At 51.2% G+C, this 13,128-nt stretch overlaps 1 protein-coding gene across 5 annotated transcripts in view; it reads left to right on the top strand.

The window, feature by feature from the left end:
- Window positions 1–13,128, top strand: part of CDK12 (cyclin dependent kinase 12) — a 169,761-nt gene that overhangs the window by 45,253 nt on the left and 111,380 nt on the right. For all 5 annotated transcript variants that reach the window (XR_003852079.1, XM_029572153.1, XM_029572154.1 and 2 more), the window contains exons 7-8: window positions 2,920–2,976; window positions 3,342–3,443. Coding sequence is in view for 4 of the 5 variants with exons in the window: in XM_029572153.1 (XP_029428013.1) it covers window positions 2,920–2,976; window positions 3,342–3,443 (159 nt within the window). In the remaining variant the exon portion in view is untranslated. The remainder of the gene's footprint in view (window positions 1–2,919; window positions 2,977–3,341; window positions 3,444–13,128) is intronic.

Genomic DNA, 13,128 nt, shown 5'->3' with positions numbered 1-13,128 from the left:
CAGAAGACGAAGTGCTGTAGAAGTCTATTTTAGTTGTCCCAACCAGGGGGCGGTTCGGAGGTTCGAAGCAGGCTGAGACCCAGGACTTGTGGTGGAGCCCTATGCGACCAAGGACTTGGTACCCCGTGGGCGGACGGACGAAGAGGGAGCTTGAAGATTGAAAAATCTTCACCCTGGAAACCAGCGCTCTCCCGGGAGAAGCCCTTAAGAGCCAGGTCGCTGGGACTTAGGAGATTCACCCTGGAAGCCGAAGTCCCCCCAGGAGGAGCCCGTAGGGACCCGGCCGCTGGGACTTAGGCGACTCCTGAAGGAGAGGGTGGTCCGGATGCAGGCGCCTCCTGCAGGTCGTGGTTCCGGACGGCTGGCACCTCCAGCAGGTCGTAGGTAATCCCGAAGTCTGTCCCAGAGTCGAAGTCCAAGGGTGGTCCGCAGCCAGTCCAGGGGTCTGTATCCAGAGAGGTTCACAGCCGGTCCACAGGTCAGAGCCAGAACACGATCCAGAGCCAGTCCAAGGGGTCAGAGCCAAAAGAATTAACAGCAAGGGGAGCAGGCAGAAGCAGGACTAAGATAATCAGGAACGCAGCAACCACAGGCAACACCCAGGAACCTATTGCAAGGCATTGGAGGATCCTAGAAGCAGGACTCATATACCTGCAGGCATCTGACGTCATCCCCAGCTGTCCTGCTGATTTTCCCGCGCTGGCCCCTTTAAGGGGAGCTGCTCCCCGCACGCGTGTCGGGGCGGGGCCAGCAGTGCCAAGTCGTTGACGTCTCTCCCGAGGAGGGAGAGACGTGCTGGAGGGCCTGCAGGCCCGAGGAAGCTCTGAAACGGCCCGGGCCGCCCCCGAGGTAGGTGGAGGGACCGGGGCACGGCCCGGGACCGCAACAACATCTACTCGTTCAAGACCTCTCATGATCTTAAAGACCTCTATTATATCCCCCCTCAGCCGTCTCTTCTCCAAGCTGAAAACCCTAACCTCTTCAGCATTTCCTCATAGGGGAGCTGTTCCGTTGCCCTTCTCTGTACCTTCTCCATTGCAACTATATCTTTTTTGAGATACGGCGACCAGAATTGTACACAGTATTCAAGGTGTGGTCTCACCATGGAGCGATATACAGGCATTATGACATTTTCCGTTTTATTAACCATTCCCTTCCTAATAATTCCTAACATTCTATTTGCTTTTTTGACTGCTGTAGCACACTGAGCCGATGATTTTAAAGTATTATCCACTATGATGCCTAGATCTTTTTCCTGGGTGGTAGTTCCTAATATGGAACCTAACATCGTGTAACTACAGCAAGGGTTATTTTTCCCTATATGCAACACCTTGCACTTGTCCACATTAAATTTCATCTGCCATTTGGATGCCCAATCTTCCAGTCTTGCAAGGTCCTCCTGTAATGTATCACAGTCTGCTTGTGATTTAACTACTCTGAATAATTTTGTATCATCCGCAAATTTGATAACGTCACTCGTCGTATTCCTTTCCAGATCATTGATATATATATTGAAAAGCACCGGTCCAAGTACAGATCCCTGAGGCACTCCACTGTTTACCCTTTTCCACTGAGAAAATTGACCATTTAGTCCTACTCTCTGTTTCCTATCTTTTAACCAGTTTGTAATCCATGAAAGGACATCGCCTCCTATCCCATGACTTTTTAGTTTTCGTAGAAGCCTCTCATGAGGGACTTTGTCAAATGCCTTCTGAAAATCCAAATACACTACAACTACCGGTTCACCTTTATCCACATGTTTATTAACCCCTTCAAAATAAATGAAGCAGGTTTGTTAGGCAAGACTTCCCTTGGGTAAATCCATGTTGACTGTGTCCCATTAAATCATGTCTTTCTATATGCTCTACAATTTTGATCTTGAGGATAGTTTCCACTATTTTTCCCGGCACTGAAGTCAGGCTCACTGGTCTATAGTTACCCGGATCACCCCTGGAGCCTTTTTTAAATATTGGGGTTACATTGGCCACCCTCCAGTCTTCAGGTACAATGGATGATTTTAATGATAGGTTACAAATTTTAACTAATAGATCTGAAATTGCATTTTTTTAGTTCCTTCAGAACCCTGGGGTGCATACCATCTGGTCCAGGTGAATTTCTACTCTTTAGTTTGTCAATCTAGCCTATTACATCTTCCAGATTCATGGGCTGATTGTCAATTGGTGTCACCGCAAGAAATTTGTTGGGCAGCTACCTGGAAGTCATTGCACACTTTCGCTAGACATTATCATTTGGATGTCCAAGCCCCAGAGTTTACGGGTTTTGGTGAGAGTGTCCTTCAAGCGGGACTCTCCAAGTCCTACCCTGGTTAGGGAAGCTTAGGTACATCCCAAGAGTCTGGACTGATCTGGGCATGAACAGGAAAGGAAAATTGGTTCTTACCTGCTAATTTTTGTTCCTGAAATACCTCGGATCAGTCCAGAGACTGGCCCGGGTATGGGGGAGAGTCCGCTCATACTTCTGTCATGCTGATGTATATAGGCTGTAGAGCTGGTGAAGATTTCAAGTTTGTTCTCCTGGTTTGGAGTTACAAAGCGAAGAGTTATGAAACAAAACATGTTTTCAAATGGGGTTTTACCTTTTTTCTACCTGCTAATCTGTGGGACATTAACATTTCATTAGATTTGTTATATGGCGAATCTTGGCTTGAGTACAGGTCAGTTCTGAAGGACTGCAGGTGGCACTCCAGGTTTCTCTGTCTCCATCTGCTGGAAGGGAGGCAAAACCCAGGAGACTGGACTGATCTGTGGTATTCCAGGAACAAAAATTAGTAGGTAAGAACCAATTTTCCTTTTGTCTGAAAGCAATTACAAAAGAGGTGAGACCTCTCCATCCTCTGTTTTGAAGGCCCTGCATACTGATTATAATGTTTTTTGTTTTGTTTTGTTTTTCTCTTGCCAGTGGGCAGATCAAACTAGCAGATTTTGGACTTGCCAGACTGTACAGTTCAGAAGAAAGGTGAGAATTCTTTTAAAAAGAGCTTTCTTGGAATAGAATTTGGTTTAGTTGCACCAAGTTCTCCAGTCTTGTTCTCCCCAGGCACACTTATATCGGTGCTTTCATGCCTGAGATGTGCATAGAACATTTTGACGCATGAAGACGAGAACGAATTGAAAAATGACATGTTGATTTTTCTTTTGTCTTCCTGCTGCATGACTCTGAGCTACACATCTTAAATTTTGCATTTATGGCATGTTTTCTGGTGTCTTTGACTATATAGTCAGCTGTGTGATGTATGTAGATGTTTTTGCAAGTCACAATTTATAAAAGATGTGATCCAGAGCACTCCAGGTCACACTTTGTGTTTGTGTTTAATATTTCAGCCGTCCTTACACTAATAAAGTCATTACATTATGGTACCGACCCCCTGAATTGCTACTTGGGGAAGAACGCTATACACCAGCCATAGATGTGTGGAGCTGTGGGTAAGCCCTCATTTTAATATCTTTTGTTTCAGGACCAGCAGCTATGTAAAAAAATCCCTCAGATGCTTGGTGGCTCTTTGGCCTCTTGCCTGATGAAAACCTTGGCAAATCATTTCCCATGCTTTTTATTAGCTAGTGTATTTCTGCTTGTCTGCTCCTGCTGTTTGTCCATCAACTGGACACTTGCTGATGAAAAATAGTTGTATAATGAGTTCTGATGTTTTGATGTGGCTGCCTGCTAGCAACCTAAACCTAGAACCTGTTTGTAAACACATTTCTCCTAGGACAAGCAGGATGATAGTCCTCACATGTGGATGACATCATCAGATGGAGCCCAGCATGGAAAACGTTTGTTAAAGTTTCTAGAAACTGTGACTGGCAGACTGAACATGCCCAGCCTGTCACTGTCCACGCGAGGTCCCCCTTCAGTCTCTTCTCTTCTGCGGTGCAGTAGCCTTGTGGTTTTGGAGCTCCAAACCCTTGAAAGCATTTTGCTGAGATTTTCAGGTTTTTTCTGCATCTGGTCCCCCTTCGCATTCGGTTCCTTCAGTAGGTACCTGTGGCTTCTGCCATCAGGTTTTCGCGGTCGATTCCTGATTCTCGCCTTGGGTTCTTGTCTATCATAGACCGCATGCCGGCCTCGTTTTTCAATGGCAGCGTCAGGTTTTCGACAGTGCCCATGGACCATGTCCATCACAGATCCGCACGAGATGTGTATCCTCTGCCTGGGGGCCTTGCACGATGTTCGAGGGTGTCGTTTGTGTGATCAAATGATCCCCAAAGGGCATCATGCGCACCTACACAAAATGGAGAAGCTATTTGGCTCTCCAAAACACTCCACTTCGGCGTCAGTGTCCTCCATGCGGGGAACAGTCTCCATCGCTCCCCCTGGCGGTCCTGCTCTCCAGTACCCCTAAGGATCATGGAGAGGGAGATAGCTCATCGGTGGTCTCGCCCCTCCCCCTAACCTCCGAGTCACCCTCATCCTCTGTGCCGGGGAAAGACCGCGCCTAGCACCGGAAACCTAGACACTGATCATCATCCCGACATGGTTCCGGAGCGGCATCAGCTGCTGCAGAGCTGCCGTAGAAGCAGCCCCAGCCACCGTAGGCCCCATCCTCCAGTGTCCCCTGGTAGCCCAAGGCGCTCCCCATCGAAAAACGAGGCCGGCATGATCCCTCCGAGGATGTGCTGGGGATACCTTGCCCCCCTCCATCAGTCCTTACTACCCAGGACTTTCAGCAGGAGCTGGACCACAGGGTGCAATCGGCAGTGCTCAAAGCGCTTCAGAACATCGAGCTGCCATCAGCACCGGCCCCCATACCGGTGCCCAAGCTTTCGCCTTCGTTGTCTGGACGTCCTTCTAGGCGTCCTACCAACGCAACCAGTGCCCGAGAGGCCTCCAATGCCTCCTCGGACACCGATGCCCTCCACCGGGAGCGATCCCGGGACCTCCATGAAGGATGAGGCCTCGGGGACCAGGCACCCATGCCCCACGGTTCCTCGGGCTGTCGCCGGTTCCTCCCGGCGTTCTGCGGCCGATGGCCCCCCCTCAATGCCTGGGGGTCCAACGATGCCACCACGGCCCTCTGTGCCCTTGGGGCCCAGGCTTTCCGTTCCTCCCCAGTCCCCACCCTCAGCGCCTGGACCCTAGTGAGGAGGAGGAACCCTGTGACCCATGGGGCGATGACTCCTCGGATGTGTCCTCTAAGTTCTCAGACGACCACCTCTCGGAGCCTTCCCTTCCAGAGTGCTCCTCTGGAAGTTAGTCCTAGCTTTCGCCAGCTTTGTGAGAGGACTCCCCCCGTCATAAGATGCTGGAGGTCCTCCAGTTCATAGACGCTCCAAAAGAGGTCGTGGCGGTGCCGGTCCATGACATTTTTAAAGAGCTCCTCCATATATGGGAACACCCGGTGTCTGTTGCCCCAGTGAACAGGAAAGATGATGCGACCTACCTGGTTCAACAGGCAGTAGGTTTTGAACGGCGGCACTTACCCCACCAGTGTGCAGTGGGAGTCTGCGCTTAAGAAAGCCAGACTCTCCTGGACACACACTTCTCGGAGCACTGAGAGGAGAGGATCACCTTGCTGGTGGCTGAAAGGAATCAGTAAGTTGTTTTTTTGGTTTTTTTTAATTCTTTCAAAATTTTTTAAATTTACCCAAGAAATTACATCTTCTACAGAAAATTAGGTGTTGGTGTCATAATAAACAGAAAAAAAGAAATAAATTGAATATCATCAATACGATCATTTTCTCAATGATTACCAACATCAAAATGATAGGAAAATGGGAGAGAGGGGGCAGACAAAGAGCATCAAATATAGGCAATGAATTTACTAAATATTAAGAATAGGGTTGCCTGCCTAGTAGTGCTACAGCTATATATCAATTACTATCGCCGAGCGTAATTGGAGCTTCCTGGGAACATGACCGTAAAAAAGCCCGGAGCTGCTCTGGTTCTTGATAAACATATTGAACATTTCGATATTTGATACAACATTTTGATGGATATTTTAATACATAACTGGCCCCTAGCTGAAGGACCTCGGCTCTCATTGTAAGAAACTCTTTATGTCTCATCTGGGTTATTTTTATTTCGTCAGGATGTATCCATATTGGGTGCCCAAGCCTATTTCTTAAGAATAACCTCAATATATGGTTCCACTCAGAAAGAAAAGCAAAAGAAATAAGCATAGGTTTCCTTGGTGTAATCACTAGGTCCTTTAATGTTTCCAAGAAATTTGTTAAATGCAGGTTCCCTGTACGTACCAGGATCAGTCCAGACACCTGGGTTGTGACTCCGCACCAGCAGATGGAGACAGAGCAAAACTTGTCGGGCTTCCCTACAATATAGTAAGGTGCCACCCACAGCCCCTCAGTCTTACTCTGTCTCCAGCAGATGGGGCAGGGTCACTCACAGCCTCTGTGATCCCTGGGTGTTAGCTAGTCAGGGGTGTTTTTTGGTTTGATTTGGTGTTGGAGTTTGAAAAAAAAAAAAAAAGCAAGAAGTGAAGAAGCCAGGTGCAGCAGTCTCCCTCGTCCTGGTGCCTCCCAGGGGGGTTGGAAGGTTCTGAGGGGACCATCCCCCCCCTGGTTGAGGCCGCTGCTGAGGGTCGAGGGCCTGTCCTGTGTCAGGCAGCAGCGTCGGGGGTGACACCGGGGAGCCCGGTTCACTCACCCCCGCTGGAGCAGAACCACCAGGGACAGCGCAAGTATTAAAAAAAAAAAAAAAAAAAAAAAAAAGTCTTATTTTTGCGGCCCTTGCCGTCTCTCCGTTTTTCTGTGATCCCGTCGCGGGTTGGGGTTTTAGGCTGAAAAGTTAATTTTGCTAGTCTCCTCCGTGCGGGGCGCTTTCGGGATGCCGAGGGTCTCTTCGTGCCACGCCTGCGGCTTGGTGCGCGTGTGTTTGTCGCGCGATGGTGTTTGTTCGGCCTGTGTTCCAGGGGGCGAGGGGTCATCCGGGGTCGATCGGGGGGCGCGATCCCGGTCGGTGCGTTCGCCATCGCGGGCCGTTCAGAGAGGGGCAGACAGTTCAGATCCGTTCCCGCTTAGCGCGGGAACGGCGGCCATTTTGGGGGCAGTGCAGGAGGCCACGCGGAGAGCTGCCAGTAATGGCGGCCTGCCTCCTACACTTTCCCCACAGCAGCAGCCGCCCGGGTGGGGGGGGGCCCTTCGGGGGGGGGGGGGCGCATCCCCGGCAGTGGACAGCATTGATGAGGGGTCCTCGGGATCCGAAGCGTCGTTTTCAGCGGATTTTGCGCTTCTGTTGCGCAAAGTCCTGAAGTACAAGAGGACCAGGAAGAGAGAAAAAGCAGCGGGGAGCCCGGCGGAACGGCCGGACTCTCGGAAGAGGAAGGCTGCGGATAGGCCCAGGAGGGTCTCTGATCCACCGAAGGGGAAACACCCGGTAAGGGGTGTCCCTCAGGAATCGGACAGTGAGTCCACGGACTCGGAGGCAGGGGACCCGCCGGCAGAGCCCCTGGGGGGGGGCAGATGACCCGGATGCTGCGGGCTCTCCTCAGCCGGGTGCCGGCAAGGGAACGCCGGCCGGCGAAGGAGATGATCCGAAGGTGGTCCGGTTGTTCCAAAGGGAGGAGTTAGCTCCCCTTATTCCGGCCATTCTCCAGGAGCTGGGGATTGAGGCGCCGCCAGTGGAGACGCGGCAGGGAGCCAATATGGACCCAGTTCTGTTGGGCCTTTCGGGGCCAGCAGTAGCCTTTCCATTCCATTTCTCGGCCTCAGATATCCTGTTCAGGGAATGGGATACCCCGGAGTTGGGCCTGAAAGTGAGTAAGGCCATGGACAAGCTATATCCGCTGCCGAAAGACACGCTAGAGCTCCTCAGCCTCCCTAGGGTGGACGCAGCGGTTTCGGCAGTGACAAAGCGATCATCGATCCCGGTCACAGGTGCCACGGCGCTCAGGGATATCCAGGATAGGAAGCTGGAGATGCAGCTCAAGAAGGTTTTTGAGGTTTCGGCTCTGGGGGTCCGTGCTGCTATTTGTAGCAATTTTGCTCTGCGGGCAGGACTACGCTGGGCCCAGGTACTTCAGGCAAATGCAGGTCTTTCGGAAGAGGAATCGGCGCAGGCGGATCATCTTGAAGCGGTAATTGTCTATGGGGCAGATGCTCTGCATGACCTGCTGCGCACGTCGGCCAGGGCCATGGTTTCTGCGGTGTCAGCTCGCCGACTCCTCTGGCTTCGAAATTGGGCGGCAGATGGTTCTTCCAAGGCTCACCTGGGTGCGCTGCCATTCAAGGGGAAACTGCTGTTTGGTAAACAGTTGTATGACCTGATGCAGTCCATTGGTGAAAACAAGGCTTTTCGTTTGCCGGAGGACAGGCCCAAGCCTCGCTCTTCTTTCTCCAATCGGGCTCGTTTTCGGGGGCCTAGAAGATCACGACCACAGAGATCGTCTGGTTCGACCTACAGGCCTGCCTCCGCCAAGTCGTCCTCGTGGCCTCAGTCCTTTCGGGGGAAACGCTTTGGCAGGCAGGGTGGACCCTCGGGAACGGGGTCCAAAGGCTCACAATGAAACGAGGTTGGTCCAGTCCTCGGGTCTGCGGCAGCCGGGCGTACCAAATATAGGAGCCCGGTTAGCATTGTTTGCCGAGGAGTGGACCAAGATAACGTCGGACCAGTGGGTCCTCAGTGTGATAAGACACAGCTACGAGTTAGATTTTGCAAGAGTTCCAGTCGACAAGTTTTTCGTGTCTCCGTGCAAAGGACTAGTCAAGCGCGTAGCTGTAAGGGAAACTCTTCATCGCCTGGAGGCCCTAGGGGCCATAGTTCCCGTGCCCCGAGGGCAGCAACGACAGGGTCGTTACTCCATTTATTTTCTCGTACCAAAGAAAGAAGGCACGTTCCGACCAATCTTGAACTTGAAAGGGGTGAACAGATGTCTTTGCGTTCCTCGGTTCAAAATGGAGATGATCCGGTCCATGGTGGCCTTGGTGCGCCCAGGCGAATTCCTTGGATCTCACCGAAGCGTATCTTCATATCTGCATTCAGCCATATTATCAAAGGTTCCTCAGATTTTGAGTACTGGGCAGGCATTACCAATTCCGATCTCTGCCTTTCGGTCTCGCCACCGCTCCCCGTACATTTACCAAGGTGATGGTAGTGGTGGCAGCCCAGCTCCGGAGGGAGGGGTTGCTGGTGCACCCCTATTTGGATGATTGGCTCATTCGGGCAAAGTCCGAGTTAGTGTCGGCAGGCGGTCAACAGAGTCCTGCACCTCTTGCGCTCCCTCGGATGGGTGGTCAATATTGCCAAGAGTCGCTTGGTTCCCACCCAGTCCTTGGAATATCTGGGTGCGCTATTCGACACGAAACTCGGCAAAGTGTTTCTCTCCGAGGAGCGGGTCCGCAAGCTGCAGGGCCAAGTGAGACTGTTACAGTCCCTACGAATGCCTTTGGTGCGCGATTACCTGATGGTCTTGGGCTCCATGGCATCGACACTAGCGTTGGTTCCCTGGGCTTTTGCGCATCTACGACCGATACAATCGGCATTACTCTCCCGTTGGAAGCCGGTTTCGGAAGAGTTTCAGCTCCCGCTTCCACTTACGGACAAGGCGAGGGACAGTCTTCTCTGGTGGCTCCATCCCGACCATCTCAGGTGTGGTGTTTCTCTGCTCATGCCAGACTGGACGGTGGTCACAACGGACGCAAGTCTCTCTGGCTGGGGAGCGGTTTGTCGGGGACGCTCTGTACAGGGACAGTGGTCCAGAGCGCAGTCACGGTGGTCCATCAATTGCCTGGAGACCAGGGCAGTAGCGCTGGCACTGCAAGCCTTTCTTCCGCTGGTTCGGGGACAGGCGGTCAGGGTATTGTCAGACAATGCGACAACCGTGGCGTACATCAATCGCCAAGGAGGGACAAGGAGCCAGTTCGTGGCAGAGGAGGCGCAACGCTTGATGAGCTGGGCGGAGCGGAATCTCAGCAGCATCGCGGCGTCGCACATCGCCGGAGTGGACAACGTCCAGGCAGACTTCCTCAGTCATCATCTGGATCACGGAGAATGGGAGTTGGCGGAGGATGCATATCGCCTCATCTGCAGGAGATGGGGTCCGCCACATATGGATCTGATGGCTACCGCTCGGAACGCGAAGTCTCCACTGTTTTACAGCCGGCGGCGAGAACGAGGAGCCGAAGGGGTCGATGCGTTAGTGCTCCCCTGGCCAACAGACGTGTGTCCTCCGTGGCCCCTGATAGGCAAGGTTCTCCGGCGGATAGAGTTGCATCCGGCAGACGTGATTCTGGTGGCGCCGGAGTGGCCGCGGAGACCTTGGTTTGCGGACCTCCTACTCCTACTCCTTGGTTTGCGGACCTCCTACTCCTTCTCCTCTTCGGCTTCAGGGGTCCACGGCTCTCCTCCGTCAAGGCCCCGTTTATTTGGAGGACGCGGATCACTTCTGTCTCGCGGCATGGCGTTTGAGAGGAGACGTTTGTTGAAGGGCTACTCGGATGCGGTGATGGCCACCTTGTTGAGATCCAGGAAGCAGTCTACGTCCTTAACCTATGTGCGGGTTTGGACAGTGTTTGAGAATTGGTGTAGGGATCACAGGGTGGACACTATGATGGCGTCCGTGTCAGACGTGCTTGCCTTTCTTCAGACTGGTCTCTCAAACGGGCTATCTTGTAGTACCCTTCGGGTCCAGGTAGCGGCCCTCGGGTGTCTCAGGGGTAAGGTGCACGGCGTGTCCTGGCCCTTCACCCGGATATAGCTCGTTTCCTTCGAGGGGCCAAGCATTTACGTCCTCCGTTGTCATCCTTGTCCGTCGTGGAACCTCAATTGGGTTCTTTCCGCCTTGTGTTCGCCTCTGTTTGAGCCGATAAAGCGGATTACGCTAAAGGACCTTACCCTAAAGGCGGTTTTCCTGGTGGCGATAGCATCGGAAAGACTTGTTTCGGAGTTGCAGGCGTTGTCTTGTAGGGAGCCGTTTTTATGGATCTCGGATTCAGGGGTATCTTTCTTACCAAAGGTGGTTTCGGCTTTTCATTTGAATCAATCTGTAGAGTTGCCGGCTTTTCCGGAAGCTCGAGGTGCACATGAGTTACGGAAGCTTGATGTTCGTAGGGTCCTTCTTCGTTGTTTGGAGGTTACAAACCCTTTTCAAGTCTCAGACCATCTCTTTGTGTTGTGTTCTGGTCCCAAGAGGGGTGGTGCAGCTTCCAGGACCACGATTGCACGGTGGCTCAAGGAGGCTACTGCTTCAGCATACATGCTGGAGAGGTAAACCGATTCCGGTGGGTCTTCGGGCTCACTCCACGAGGTCACATGCCGCTTCTTGGGCGGAATCTTCGCAAGTGTCGCCTCAGGAAATTTGCAGGGCGGCGACTTGGAAGTCATTGCACACTTTCACTAGACATTATCGGGTGGATGTCCAGGCGACCGACTCGGGGGGGGGGTTTGGAGAGAGAGTACTCCGAGCGGGACTCTCTGGTTCCCACCCGTAGTAGGTTGGCTCTGGTACATCCCAGGTGTCTGGACTGATCCTGGTACGTACAGGGAAAGGAAAATTAGTTTCTTACCTGATAATTTTCGTTCCTGTAGTACCAAGGATCAGTCCAGGATCCCACCCGAGCATTCTGTGTTGGTGTTGTTGGTTTCTTTGGTTCCTGAAGAACGGAGAGTCCGCTCGGTGGATTCAGTTGTTAAGGTTGAGTTTAATTTGGTTGACCTCTGGTTGAGGATGTTCTGTTCCAGCTGGGGGTTTATGGATTCAGCCCTTGTTAGGGCAGTTTAGTTAGCTGGTATGGTTGGTCAGTTTGCTTTGACATTATGTAAGACTGAGGGGCTGTGGGTGGCACCTTACTATATGTAGGGAAGCCCGACAAGTTTTGCTCTGTCTCCATCTGCTGGTGTGGAGTCACATCCCAGGTGTCTGGACTGATCCTTGGTACTACAGGAACGAAAATTATCAGGTAAGAAACTAATTTTCCTTTTATTGACTGGGGACCTGCTGGGGCCTGGTCTGTAACTTGTTCTTTCTGCTACTTGGGAAATTATTATTTATTTATTTATTTGCGTATTGGGGAGAAGTAAACTATTGGGGTATATTATTTCGTGTTTGTGCTTTTAATAGTCAGTAAGGCAGCTAATAAACAGAAGTTAGACTATTTGTATTTTCCAGCCCACCACCCCTAGCTCATCCTTCAATTTATAAGCAGATGCCACTTTCACACTAAAAAAAAAAAAAAATCAGCCTTTTAACTTCACTTCACAAATTCCCCACATTTCTCTGTAGGCCACTACCAGACATACAGTGAATTCACTAACACATTTAAAGGACGTTAATTAGACACATTCGTACTCACATAGCAACCTAAAACTTAACTAGGTACTGATTAAAATTGAGATGAAGGTAGCAGTGTTGGCGGGGATGTGGGCAAGATGGTTCATATCTATATGTTTGGTGGACCTGCCTTTATGACTCCTCTTTTTGGCAGAGAGTTGGTCGTTTTCCGCACAAATAGTGGGTGCTCCCAGTACTTTGTCTTTTGGGAGGATCAACACCTTGGAAGATATCAGAAGCAATTGGTGCAACAGTTGCTACATGCTGCTCGCCTCTCAGTTGCTTTGAAGTGGAAATCTGTCCCTACTCTGGGACTATGGAAGGCCCAATTACTCGATATAGCACTGTTAGAAAAACTAACATATGCTGCAGGATAAAGAAATGTATAATAGAATATGGGACTCCTGAAAATTGTATCACTCTGAGTAACAAGTGGCATAGGGTTTGAGGGATTGCAACTTCCTAGTCATTGTATAAGGGAGATCTTTGTAAATGCCTTAACGGTCTTGCTTGCATTCCAACTTTGATCATAACTAAATAAACAGATAAAAAAAAAAAAGAATTGGCCCTTAACTCCTTGAAGGTCCAGGGAGCGGCGCTCTCTTCTTTCAGGGGTGAGGTGAACGGAACCAGTCTGTCGGCGCATCCGGACATGACCAGTTTTCTGAAAGGGGTAAAACACCTCCGACCACCCCTTTAAAGGCCAGTTCCCTTGTGGAATCATGATCTAGTTTTGGAGTTTTTGGCAGGGCCCTCCTTTCGGCTTCTGCACAGTCTTTCCTTGTGCTTATTAACCCTGAAAACGGTGTTCCTGGTGGAGATATGCTCGGCTTGTCGCATATCTGAACTACAGGCATTGTCGTGTTGGGAACCGTTCTTCCGGATCT

Source organism: Rhinatrema bivittatum, chromosome 12 (genome assembly GCF_901001135.1).
Source record: "Rhinatrema bivittatum chromosome 12, aRhiBiv1.1, whole genome shotgun sequence".
NCBI classification, from domain to species: domain Eukaryota; kingdom Metazoa; phylum Chordata; class Amphibia; order Gymnophiona; family Rhinatrematidae; genus Rhinatrema; species Rhinatrema bivittatum.
The sequence above is the reverse complement of the archived record's forward strand: the minus strand, read 5'-3'. Positions and strand labels throughout refer to the sequence as shown.